The sequence below is a fragment of the Oncorhynchus clarkii genome, chromosome 31 (assembly GCF_045791955.1).
Source record: "Oncorhynchus clarkii lewisi isolate Uvic-CL-2024 chromosome 31, UVic_Ocla_1.0, whole genome shotgun sequence".
In the NCBI taxonomy this organism is placed as follows: domain Eukaryota; kingdom Metazoa; phylum Chordata; class Actinopteri; order Salmoniformes; family Salmonidae; genus Oncorhynchus; species Oncorhynchus clarkii.
The window spans coordinates 23,777,398-23,791,220 of NC_092177.1; the positions used below are offsets into that span (position 1 = coordinate 23,777,398).

At 44.0% G+C, this 13,823-nt stretch overlaps 1 protein-coding gene across 1 annotated transcript in view; it reads right to left on the reverse strand.

The window, feature by feature from the left end:
• The window catches only part of LOC139391239 (collagen alpha-1(XXV) chain), a 164,655-nt gene extending 159,058 nt beyond the window's left edge, over positions 1-5,597 (reverse strand). The window contains exons 1-2 of the mRNA XM_071138885.1: positions 5,058-5,597; positions 1,811-1,880 (exon numbers count right to left, since the gene is read on the reverse strand). Of these exons, the coding sequence (XP_070994986.1) occupies positions 1,811-1,880; positions 5,058-5,354 (367 nt within the window). The 5' untranslated portion in view covers positions 5,355-5,597. The remainder of the gene's footprint in view (positions 1-1,810; positions 1,881-5,057) is intronic.
• Positions 5,598-13,823: the final 8,226 nt, after the last annotated feature.

Genomic DNA, 13,823 nt, shown 5'->3' on the forward strand with positions numbered 1-13,823 from the left:
CCCTTTGAGCCCCTCTCCCTAACCCTGTCCCAGTCTGGTCCCTCTGAGCCTCTCTCCCTAACCCTGTCCCAGTCTGGTCCCTTTGAGCCCCTCTCCCTAACCCTGTCCCAGTCTGGTCCCTTTGAGCCCCTCTCCCTAACCCTGTCCCAGTCTGGTCCCTTTGAGCCCCTCTCCCTAACCCTGTCCCAGTCTGGTCCCTCTGAGCCCCTCTCCCTAACCCTGTCCCAGTCTGGTCCCTTTGAGCCCCTCTCCCTAACCCTGTCCCAGTCTGGTCCCTCTCAGCCCCTCTCCCTAACCCTGTCCCAGTCTGGACCTTCTGAGCTTCTCTCCCTAACCCTGTCCCAGTCTGGTCCCTCTGAGCCCCTCTCCCTAACCCTGTCCCAGTCTGGTCCCTTTGAGCCCCTCTCCCTAACCCTGTCCCAGTCTTTTCCCTTTGAGCCCCTCTCCCTAACCCTGTCCCAGTCTGGTCCCTCCGAGCCCCTCTCCCTAACCCTGTCCCAGTCTGGTCCCTTTGAGCCACTCTCCCTAACCCTGTTTTAGTCTGGTCCCTCCGAGCCCCTCTCCCTAACCCTGTCCCAGTCTGGTCCCTCTGATATTCAGAGATATATATCTAATAGAACTCAAAGGGTTTTCTTTAACGGACGCTTCTCTAATGTCAAACATGTAAAGTGTGGTGTACCGCAGGGCAGCTCTCTAGGCCCTCTACTCTTTTTTATTTTTACCAATGACCTGCAGCTGGCATTAAACAAAGCATGTGTGTCCATGTATGCTGATGATTCAACAATATATGCATCAGCAACCACAGCTAAATGAAGTCACTGAAACGCTTAAGAAAGAGTTGCAATTTTGGAATGCGTGGTCAGTAATAAACTGGTTCGAATATGACTAAAACTAAGAGCAGTTTACCTTAGATTGTAAACTGTCATGGTCAAAACATATAGATTCAATGGTTGATGGGGATCGGTCTGTCTGTAATAAAGATATGCTCTGCTTTTTTGACACCACATTCCAAAAAGCAAGTCCTGCAGGTTCTAGTTTTGTCTTATCTTGATTATTGTTCAGTTGTGCGGTCGAGTGCTGCAAGGAAAGACCTAGTTAAGCTGCAGCTGGTCCAGAACAGAGGCATGCTCTTCATTGTAATCAGACGGCTGATATAAATACTATACATGCCAGTATCTCTTGGCTAAGAGTTGAGGAGAGACTGACTGCATCACTTCTTTTTATAAGAAACATTAATGTGTTGAAAATCCCAAATAGTTTGCAGAGTCAATGTACACATGGCTATGACACACACACTTATCCCACTTGTGGGTATATATTGGTATTGATATCTACGCTACGTGTGCCTTTTTGCATTTATTTTTTAATTGATGTAGTTCTGTCCTGTTCTTCTCTATTCATGTTCTGTATTATGTCATGTTTTGTGTGGACCCCAGGAAGAGTAGCTGCTGCTTTTGCAACAGGTAATTGGGATCCTAATCAAATGCCTACAGGCTTAACTACACCAATCCTTTACACTGAATACACACCTCCGGGAAACTTGGGATGTTGTCAACCACTGTCAAAATCACCTGGTGGTAGAGAGAGCTCAACGCTCTCTTCTGGATTCCTTCTACACATAGCCAACCCAGCATTAACCGACACTAGTGTAAAACGGTCCAGCATGTGTGTGAGTGCATGTCTGTGTGAGTGTGTTTGAATACATGCGACGTTCATGTGACGTTCATGTGATGTTCATGTGTTGCGTGCATAGAGGCTTTGTTGAACATGATCTAACCACGAGCCAATAGGAGAGAAGAAAGAGACGTACCTGGTGGGCAGGAACACTCTTGTGGGATGTCTCTCGCCATGCGCAGCTTGGGCATCACTTCACTCAGTCTCTGGAGAGAGAGCGAGCGAGAGAGAGAGAGAGGGACAGACAGAGAGAAACAGAGAGAAACAGAAAGAGAGAGTGAGGTTCTGAAACAATGCAAACTTTACGTAGAAACATTCATATATCAGACTTATAGGGGAAAGTGAAGCCCAGGATTGAGGATTACTGCACATTCCAGTTGGTTTGACTTAAGCCAGTTGATAGTTCTCCCTCACTCTCCATTTGGCAAATCTGACCCTAATTCTATCCTCCTGATTCCTGCTTACAAGCAAAAACTAAAGCAGGAAGCACCAGTGACTCGGGTCAATAAAAAGTGGCCAGATGAAGCAGATGCTAAACTACAGGACTGTTTTGCTAGCACAGACTGGAATATGTTCCGGGATTCTTCCGGTGGCATTGAGGAGTACACCACATCAGTCACCGGCTTCATCAATAAGTGCATCGATGATGTCATACCCACAGTGACCGTACGTACATACCCCAACCAGAAGCCATGGATTACAGGCAACATTTGCACTGAGCTAAAGGGTAGAGCTGCCGCTTTCAAGGAGCGGAACTCTAGCTTATAAGAAATCTCGCTACGCCCTCCGACGAACCATGAAACAGGCAAAGCTTCAATGCAAGACTAAGATTGAATCGTATTACACCGGCTCCGACGCTCGTTGGATGTGGCAGTGCTTGCAAACTATTCCAGACTACAAAGGGAAGCACAGCCGCGAGCTGCCCAGTGACACGAGCCTACCAGACGAGCTAAATCATTTCTATGCTCGCGTCGAGGCAAGTAACACTGAAACATGCATGAGAGCATCAGCTGTCCTGGGTGACAGTATGATCACACTCTCTGTAGCCAATGTGAGTAAGACCTTTAAACAGGTCAACATTCGCAAGACCACAGGGCAAAATGTATTACCAGGATGTGTACTCCGAGCATGCGCTGACCAACTGGCAAGTGTCTTCAATGACATTTTCAACCTGTCCCTGACTGTAATACCAACATGTTTCAAGCAGTCCACCACAGTCCCTGTGCCCAAGAACACTAAGGTAACCTGCCTAAATGATTACCGACCCTTGGCACTCATGTCTGTAGCCATGAAGTGCTTTGAAAGGCTGGTCATGGCTCACATCAACACCATTATCCCAGAAACCCAAGACCCACTCCAATTCTCATACTCCCCCAACAGATCCACAGATGACGCAATCTCAATCGCACTCCACACTGCCCTTTCCCACCTGGACAAAAGGAACACCTACGTGAGAAAGCTATTAGTTTACTACAGCTCAGCGTTCAACACCATAGCGCACTCAAATCTCATCACTAAGCTAAGGACCCTGGGACTAGACACCTCCCTCAGCAACTACATCCTGGACTTCCTGACGGGCCGCCCCCAAGTGGTAAGGGTAGGTAACAACACATCTGCCACGCTGAACCTCGACACGGGGGCCCCTCAGGGGTGCGTGCTCAGTCCCCTCCTGTACTCCCTGTTCACCCATGACTGCATGGTCAGGCATGACTCCAACACAATCATCAAGTTTTCTGATGACACAACAGTAGTAGGCCTGATCCCCTACAACAATGAGACAGCCTATAGGGAGGAGGTCAGAGACCTGGCCGTGTGGTGCCAGGACAACAATCTCTCCCTCAACGTGATCAAGACAAAGGAGATGATTGTGGACTACAGGAAAAGGAGGACCGAGCACGCCCCCATTCTCATCAATGGGGCTCTAGAGGAGCAGGTTGAGAGCTTCAAGTTCCTTGGTGTCCACATCACCAACAAACTATCATGGTCCAAACACACTAAGACAGTTGTGATTCCCCCTCAGGAGACTGAAAAGTTTTGGCATGTGTCCCCATATCTTCAAAAGGTTCTACAGCTGCACCATCGAGCGCATCATGACTGGTTGCATCACTGCCTCGTATGGCAACTGTTCGGCCTCCAATTGCAAGGCACTACAGAGGGTAATGCGTATGGCCCAGTACATCACTGGGACCAAGCTTCCTCCCATCCAGGATCTCTATACTAGGCGGTGTCAGACGAAGGCCCTAAAAATTGTCAAAGACTTCAACCTCCCTAGTTATAGACTGTTCTCTCTGCTACCGCACGGCAAGAGGTACCAGAGTGCCAAGTCTAGGTCCAAAAGGCTTCTTTACAGCTTCTACCCCCAAGCCATAAGACTCCTGAACAGCTAATCAAAGGGCTACCCAGACTATTTGCATTGCCGCCCTCTTTTATGCTGCTGCTACTCTCTGTTTATTATCTATGCATAGTCACTTTAACTCTACCTACAGTTACATATTACCTCAATTACCTAGACCAACCGGTGCCCCAGGCACAATGACTCTGTACCAGTACCCCCTGTATATAGACTCACTGTTGTTATATTACTGCTGCTGTTTAAGATTTTATTTTCTATTTTTTACTTATCTGTTTTTTTTTACTTAACACTTATTTTTCTTAAAACTGCATTGTTGGTTAAGGGCTCGTAAGTAAGAATTTCACTGTATTCGGTGCATGTGACAAATAAAAATGTATTTCATTTGATTAGTTACAAGAAGACCAAATAAAGCCACCGCTATTCAATGTGCAACCCTAGTGAATAATGTGGCACATAATATGGGGACAAATCATGTTATGACTTATGAAAGGATATGAATATCTTTAGGCATCTATCATTGGTAATATGAATATAATCAAATAAAATCAAGTCTAAAGTTAAGGTAATTACATAATGATACTTTTAACAGTTCAGGTAAGTAATGGATGTCACATTTAAAAAAATCACCAGGTTTTCAATGACCTGTCCTTATTCAGTTATCAAGAGGCAACTTTTTGAGAGATAGCCTATCTAACAGCTTTTTCCAAAGAGATGTGGTGAAAAAGACTACTGTCATAGCACACAGACAGGCAGTAGGTATCTGCAAGCTTTACACCAGTTATCTTTCATCAGGCAATAACTGACAGAAGGAATCCATCACATAGCAGCGCCTTGATCAATACAGTCCGTCGTCTGAGGAATCTATATCAGTCATGTTACTGTCATTGCGCGCAACATTACGCACCGCATTTACTCTGGAAAAACTGTATGGATACAAGCAGGAAACTCATGAATCAAAATCAATAGGAATACACTTTGATATGTTCACTGTTACATTTTAAATGTCCCCAAACAACGGTGTGTAGCCTACCTCTTGCAGTAGCGTCTCGATAGATCTCCTCAGCGTCGGTATTACAGTCCCATCCTCGCGCATGAAGGCGCTCTCCGGCGGGTTGAACACTGTGTTTTTCTCCATCTCTAGCGCATGCATTCGGTTCTCCAGTTGGTAAGTCTTTAAGCTCATGAGCAGGCACACGGCTATGGAGCTCACGGACAACATGAAACACACCACCGTAGGTAACCCCACCAGACAGCGCATGAGAAGGGACCTGGGCACGCATGGACGGAGCGCTGCCTTGCTCTCCCGGTTATCCACTGTTGAATCCATAACTTTAACTCCCAGTTAGAAAATAAATGGTATTGGTGAATTTATCAATATGCGCATTTAGTAACTGAACTCTGTCAAACGTTGTAGTGCACTGTACTAGTGTAGTGCACATTCAACTCACCCTAACACTGCACCTGGTTCAAAGCGGTGTCCGAAATTAGCCTTGGAACAACAGCCTGAAATGTTAAGCGTGTTTCGCGTGGCTTGCATATGGCAGATCCAGATGGTAGCAATCTGGATTCAGACCAGAGAAGTTGCGTCCTCGATCCCAGTTCGTTTCGCTCCTCTGCTAGAGTGGATAGATGAGATGGGCAATTAGGCAACAGTCACATTCGGCTAGTTGAGATGCGCCCGCCCTGTGGACCACGTGGGGATGCAGTCTACAGAGGAAGATAATAAACTCAGCAACAAAAAGAAACGTCCCTTTTTCAGTACCCTGTCTATCAAAGATCATTCGTAAAAATCCAAATAACTTCACAGCTCTTTATTGTAAAGGGTTTAAACACTGTTTCCCATGATTGTTCAATGAACCATAAACAATTAATGAACATCCCCCTTGTGGAATGTTGTTAAGACAGTAACAGATTATAGATGGTAGGCAATTAAGGTCACAGTTATGAAAACTTAGGACACTAAAGAGGCATTTCTACTGACTCTGAAAAACATCAAAAACAGATGCCCAGGGTCCCTGCTCATCTGCGTGAATGTGTCTTAGGCATGCTGCAATGATGCATGAGGACTGCAGATGTGGCCAGGGCAATAAATTGCAATGTACGTACTGTGAGACGCCTAAGACAGCGCTACAGGGAGACAGGACTGACAGCTGATCACCCTCACAGTGGCAGACCACGTGTAACAACACCTGCACAGGGTCGGTACAATCGAACATCACACCTGCGGGACAGGGACAGGATGGCAACTACAACTGCCCAAGTTACACCAGGAACGCACAATCCCTCCATCAGTGCTCAGACTGTCCGCAATAAGCTGAGAGAGGCTGGACTGAGGTCTTGTAGGCCTGTTGTAAGGCAGGTCCTCACCAGACATCACCGGCAACAACGCCGCCTATGGGCACAAACCCACCGTCGCTGGAGCAGAGAGGACTGGCAAAAAGTCCTCTTCACTGACGAGTCGTGGTTTTGTCTCACCAGGGGTGATGGTCGGATTTACGTTTATCGTCGAAGGAATGAGCATTACACTGAGGCCTGTACTCTGGAGCAGGATTGATTTGGAGGTGAAGGGTCCGTCATGGTCTGGGGCGGTGTGTCACAGCATCATCGGACTGAGCTTGTTGTCATTGCAGGCTATCTCAACGCTGTGCATTACAGGGAAGACATCCTCCTCCCTCATGTGGTACCCTTCCTGCAGGCTCATCCTGACATGACCCTCCAACATGACAATGCCACCAGCCATACTGCTCGTTCTGTGCGTGATTTCCTACAAGATAGGAATGTCAGTGTTCTGCCATGGCCAGCGAAGAGCCCGAATCTCAATCCCATTGAGCACGTCTGGGACCTGTTAGATCGAAGGGTGAGGGCTAGGGCCATTCCCCCCAGAAATGTCTGGGGACTTGCAGGTGCCTTGGTGGAAGAGTGGGGTAACATCCCACAGCAAGAACTGGCAAATCTGGTGAAGTCCATGAGGAGGAGATGCACTGCAGTATGTAATGCAGCTGGCGGCCATACCAGATACTGACTGTTACTTTTGATTTTGACCCCCCCCCCCCCCCCCCTTTGTTCAGGGACACATTATTCCCTTTCTGTTAGTCACATGTCTGTGGAACTTGTTCAGTTTATGTCTCAGTTCTTGAATCTTGTTATGTTCATACAAACATGTTAAGTTTGCTGAAAATAAACGCAGTTGACAGTGAGAGGATGTTTCTTTTTTTGCTGAGTTTATATGCGGTCAGCGAAGGTATAATGTGCAGACTATAACCGAGCACCTGTCACTTTTTTGGGATTCAATCCCAGGCAATCAACATTGTCCATTTTATTTGAGGGGGTTTGGGACTTGAATTTCAACCTCCAAATTCTATTTGTCCCTATAGCCGTAATTTGTTCATCTGTTTTCTGTTCTCGTTGTTGAAATCAAATAAATGTAATAATATATATGCATGTGACCTGTCAACTACACATCGGATGCTTACAGGATAAGATTATTACTGTAGTCGACTCGAGGATACTTAGGCCTAGGCTACTCTTCAAGTTATCCAACAAAGTATCAACAAAGTATCAACGAAGATGCTGTTCGGTGTACCCTAATGGTAGCCGAGTATGGCTGTTGAGTGTCATGTAAACCTTCTCGATCTAGAACATGCATTGACATATCTTTCAAAGAATTTAAATTGTAATTCCATTCTTGTTTTGCATGCAGTTCCTGAACCTGGTTCCCACATCTGGATGCTACTTGACCAATTCATCCAATTGCGTAATTCTAACAGTTTTTAAAACAGTTACCTACTTTTATGTTAATCAAAATATTTAATCAATATAATTTATCTAACATCAATCGAAAATGTAAGACACCATGTTTTCAGAGAAAATGTCATAGGCAGGCAATGAGTTGTCGAGGATTGTGCTAAAAAACAGAAATTGGGAGTAGAGAAGCTCTCTACTGCCACCTACTGCTCATCATAGCTGCAACACCAAGCTCACACCCTTTACATTATAGACGTTCAAGGAAACCAGGGTAACATTTAAACGGAACAAAAATATAAACGCAACATGTAAAGTAGTTGGTCTCATGTTCCATGAGTTGAAATGAAAGATCCCAGAAAGGTTCCTTATGCACAAAAAGGTTATTTCTCTCAAATGTTGTGCACATTTGTTTACAGCCCTCTTAGTGAGTCTTTTTCCATTGCCAAGATCATCCATACAGCTCACAAGTGTGAAATGTCAAGAAGATGATTAAACAGCATTATCATTACACAGCTGCACCTTCTTCTGAGGACAATAAAAGGCCACTCTAAGATGTGCAGTTTTGTCACACAACACAATGCCACAGATGTCTCACGTTTTGAGGGAGAGTGCAATTGGCATGCGGACTGCAGAAATGTACACCAGAGCTGCTGCCAGATAATCTAATGTTAATTTCTCTTTCATAAGCCAACTCCAACGTAGTTTTTGAGACTTTGGAAGTACGTCCAACCGACCTCACAACGAAGACCACATGTATGACGTTGCGTGGGCGAGCGGTTTGCTGATGTCCACGTTGTGAACAGAGTGCCCCATGGTGGAGGTGGGATTATGATATAGGCAGGCATAAGCTACGGACAACAAACACAATTGCATTTTATCAATGGTAATTTGAATGCACAGAGATACAGTGACGAGATCCTGAGGTCCATTGTCGTGCCATTTATCCACTGCCATCACTCATTGGGATGCTCTGAATCGACGTGTACGACAGCATGCTCCAGTTCCCCCTAATATCCAGTAATTTAGCACAGACATTGAGGAGGAGTGGGACAACATGCGACAGGGGACAATCAACAGCCTGATCAACTCTATGTGAAGGAGATGTGTCGTGCTGCATGAGGAAAATAGTGGTCACACCAGATACTGACAAGTATTCTGATCCACGCCACTATATTTTTTATTTCAGGTATCTGTGACCAACAGATGAATATCTGTATCCCATTCATGTGAAATCCATAGATCAGGGCCTAAGGAATTTATTTAAATTGATTGATTTCCTTATATGAACTGAAATTGTAGCATGTTGCGTTTTCTAACGTTGCAGATAGAAATGCCATGAATAGACCTGAGTGGTGTAGTGGAGGGTATATGCTGTATACCTACTTATTTTTCAGTGGGCGTTGCATGTATTAATTTCTTAATCCCCAATGATGAAATTTGCAGGTGTTTACCTTTGTAAAATCAGTGTTGTAAAGTACTTAAGTAAAATTACTTTAAAGTACTACTTAAGTAGTTTTTTTTGTGGTATCTGTAGTTTACTTTACTATTTATATTTTTTGACTACTTTTACTTTTACTTCACTACATTTCTTAAGAAAATACTGTACTTTTTACTCCATACATTTTCCTTGACAACCAAAAGTACATTTTGAATGCTTAGCAGGACACGAAAATAGTTAAATTCAGCACTTAATCAACCGAACATCCCTAGTCATCCCTATTGCCTCTGATATGGTGGACTCGCTAAAACACACGTGCTTTCTTTGTCAATTATGTCTGAATGTTGGAATGTGCCCCTGGCTTTCCATAAATTTAAAAAACAAGAACATGGTGCCATCTGGTTTGCTTAATATAAGGAATTTGAAATTATTTATACTTTTACTTCACCAGTTGATACTTATGTACATTTTAGCAATTACATTTACTTTTGATACTTAATTGTATTTTAAACCAAATACTTTTTGAGTTTTACTCAAGTAGAATTTTACTGGGTAACTTTGACTTTTATCATTTTCTATTAGGTATCTTTACTCTCACTTAAGTATGACAGTTGGGTACTTTTTCCACCACTGTCTAATTTGCGCACCGCACATGCGAGTGGTTTCATGGACAGATATGGAAATAACCATTATACATTTACAAAGAAGGGAGATTCAAAGATGTAACAACTATCGTGGTTTTCAAATATGACTGGAACAATGAACAGGAGAACGCATAAGACAACGTCTTAGTAAAATAACTGCCTCACAGCTTCTGTCCAAGATATTTATCACAATCATCTCCTTTGTCTTGATCACATTGAGGGAGAGGTTGTTGTCCTTGCACCACACTTCTAGGTCTTTGACCTCCTCCCTATAGGCTGTCTCATCGTTGTCGGTGATCAGCACTGTTGTGTCGTCTGCAAACTTAATGATGGTGTTGCAGTTGTGCTTGGCCACGCAGTCATGGGTGAACAGGGAGTACAGGAGGGGATTAAGCACACATCCCTGAGGGGCCCGCTTGTTGAGGATCAGCATGGCAGATATGTTGTTGCCTACCCTTACCACTTGGGGGCGGCCCGTCAGGAAGTTCAGGATCTAGTTGCTGAGGGAGGTGTTTAGTCCTAGGGCCCTAAGCTTAGTGATGGGCCTTGAGGGCACTATAGTGTTGAACGCTGAGCGGTAGTCAATTCTCACGTAGGTGTTCCTTTTGTCCAGGTGAGAAAGGGCAGTGTTGAATGCAATAGAGATGGCATCATCTGTGGATCTGTTGTGGCCGTATGCAAATTGGAGTGGGTCTTGGGTGTCTGGGATGATGGTGTTGATGTGAGCCATGATCAGCCTTTCAAAGCACTTCATGGCTATGAGTCCTACGGGTTGGTAGTCATTTAGGCAGGTTACCTTGGTGTTCTTGGGCACAGGGACTATGGGGTTCTGCATGAAAAATGCAGGTATTACAGACTCGGCCAGGCACAGGTTTAAAATGTCAGTGAAGACACTTGCCAGTTGGTCAGCGCATGCTCGGAGTGCACGTCCTGGTAATTTGCTTGTTTGATGGTTCATCTGAGGGTATAGCGGGATTTCTTATAAGCGTCCGGGTTAGAGTCCCACTCCTTGAAAGCGACAGCTCTACCCTTTAGCTCAGTGTGGATGTTTCCTGTATTCCATGGCTTCTGGTTGGGGTATGTATGTACGGTCACTGTGAAGACGAAATCATCGCTGCACTTATTGATAAAGCCAGTGACTGATGTGGTATACTCCTCAATGCCATCGGATGAGTCCCGGAACATATTCCAGTCTGTGCTAGCGAAACAGTCCTGTACCTTAGCATCTGCGTCATCTGACCACTTCCGTATTGAGTGAGTCACTGGTACTTCCGGCTTTAGTAGGCTTGTAAGCAGGAATCAGGAGGATATAATAGTCAGATTTACCAAATGGAGCGCGAGGTAGAGCTTTGTACAAGTCTCTGATTGAAGTAAATGCGGTCCAATGTTTTTTTCCCTCTTGTTGCACATGCAACATGCTGATAGAAATGTAAAGTCTATAGGCTACTTTGAAAAAAGGTAAGACATGCCTTGTAATATGAATTACAACATCCAGGTTTCAAACAAGTAACAGGAAAAATATAGCAATGCTAATGATAGGCCTAACCATCTTCCTAACCATCTTCTGGTAAAGGCTTTCCCAAAACCCTTTTCTATTAAATGTTAACTAGCTACAAAGTAGCCTATGCCTACCAGGCTGCATGATTATTTGCATCAGTCCAGTGACTATTTCTTTTGCAGACTACAGCTTGTTTGCTACAGGAACACAGCTAACCAAACAGTGCTAGGTGCCTGCACACTTGAATTAAAGGGCAACTACACAAAAGTCAAGATTTTGGGGATTTTTCCCAGACCTCAAAAATCATCTCCTGATGTGGTTGAAGGATTGTTATGGACAGAACATACAATTTAGTTGTTTTTCCTATTACAAAAATTGTACATTTTAGAGTGAAAAGGCAGAAACCCTAGTTATTGGGCTGAACACAAATCCATGAATAAGGCAGACATACAGTGGCAAGACAAAGTGTGTGAACCCTTTGGAATTACCTGGATTTCAGCATAAATATGTCCTCAAATTTGATCTGATCTTCATCTAAGTCACAACAATAGACAAACAGTCCTCTTAAACTAATAACAAACAATTATACGCTGTCATGTCTTGAACACACTGTGTAAACATTCACAGTGTAGGGTGGGAAAAGTATGTGTACCCTTGGATTTAATACTGGTTGACCCTCCTTTGGCAATAACCTCAACCAAATGTTTTCTGTCAATGCGGATCCGACCTGCACAACGGTTAGGAGGAATTTTCGACCATTCAGCTTTACAAAACTGTTTCAGTTCAGCAATATTCTTAGGGTGTCTGGTGTGAACCGCTCGAGGTCATGCCACAGCATTTTAAAAATCAGGTTGAGGTCAGGACTCTGACTGGGTCACTCCAGAAGGCATCTTTTTTGTTGTTGTTGATTTACTTCTGTGTTTTTGGTTGTTGTCCTGTTGAAGCTCAGAACTTGGATGATGCAATTGAAGGATAGCCTTACATTCTTCTGCAAAATTAATCTTTCTGGCGATGATAGCAAGCTGTCCAGGCCCTGAGTCAACAAAGCAGCCCCAAACCATGATGCTCCCTCCACCATACTTTACAGTTGGGTTGGGTTGAGATTTTGATGTTGGTGTGCTGTGCCTTTTTTTCTCCACACACAGTGTCGTGTGTTCCTTCCAAACAACTCAACTTTAGTTTAATCTGTCCACAGAATATTTTGTCAGAAGCACTGTGGAACATCCAGGTGCACTTTTGCAAACTTCAGACGTGCAGCAATGTTTTTTTTGGACAGCAGTGGCTTCTTCCGTGGTGTCCTCCCATGAACACCATTCTTGTTTAGTATTTTACGTATCGTAGCCTCGTCAACAGAGATGTTAGCACGTTCCTGAGATTTCTGTAAGTTTTTAGCTGACACTCTAGGATTCTTCTTAACCTCATTGAGCATTCTGCGCTGTGCTCTTGCAGACATCTTTGCAGGATGGCCACTCCTAGGCAGAGTAGCAACAGTGCTGAACTTTCTCCAGTCACAGACAGTTTGTCTTACCGTGGACTGATGAAGATCAAGGCTTTTTGAGATACTTTTGTAGCCCTTTCCAGCTTTATGCAAGTCAACAATTCCTAATCTTAGGTCTTCTGCAATCTCTTCTGTTCAAGGCATGGTTCACATCCAACAATGCTTCATGTGAATAGTAAACTCAACATTTGTGTGTTTTTTATAGGGCAGGGTAGCTCTAACCAACATCTCCAATCTCATCTACGTGATTGGACTCCAGGTTAGCTGACTCCTGACTCCAATTAGCTTTTGGAAAAGTCATGAGCCTAGGGGTTCACATACTTTTTCCAACCTACACTGTGAATGTTTAAATGATGTATTCAATATAAGAAAAATACAATAATTAGTGTGTTATTAGTTTATTTAAGCACACTGTGTTTGTCTATTGTTGTGACTAAGATGAAGATCAGATCAAATGTTATGACTAATTTATGCAGGAATCCAGGTAATTCCAAAGGGTTCACACACTTTGTCTTGTCACTGTATACACCACAGGAGGTTAGTGGCACCTTAATTGGGGAAAACGGGCTCGTGGCGATGACTGGAACAGAATCAGTGGAATGGTATCAAATACATTAAACACATGGTTTCCAGGTTTTTGATGCCAATCCATTTGCGCTGCTCCGGCCATTATTATGAGTCGTTCTCCCCTCAGCAGCCTCCACTGCTATACACTGAACAAACATAAAAACACAACATACAACCATTTCAAAGATTCTACCGAGTTACAGTTCATATAAGGAAATCAATCAATTTAAATAAATTCTTTAGGCCCTGACCTATGGATTTCACGACTGGTATACAGATATGCATCTGTTGGTCACAGATACAGTACCTTAAAAAAAAGGCATGGCCGTGGATCAGAAAACCAGTCAGTATCTGGTGTGACCACCTTTTTCCTCGTTCATCGCGACACATCTCCTTCGCATAGAGTT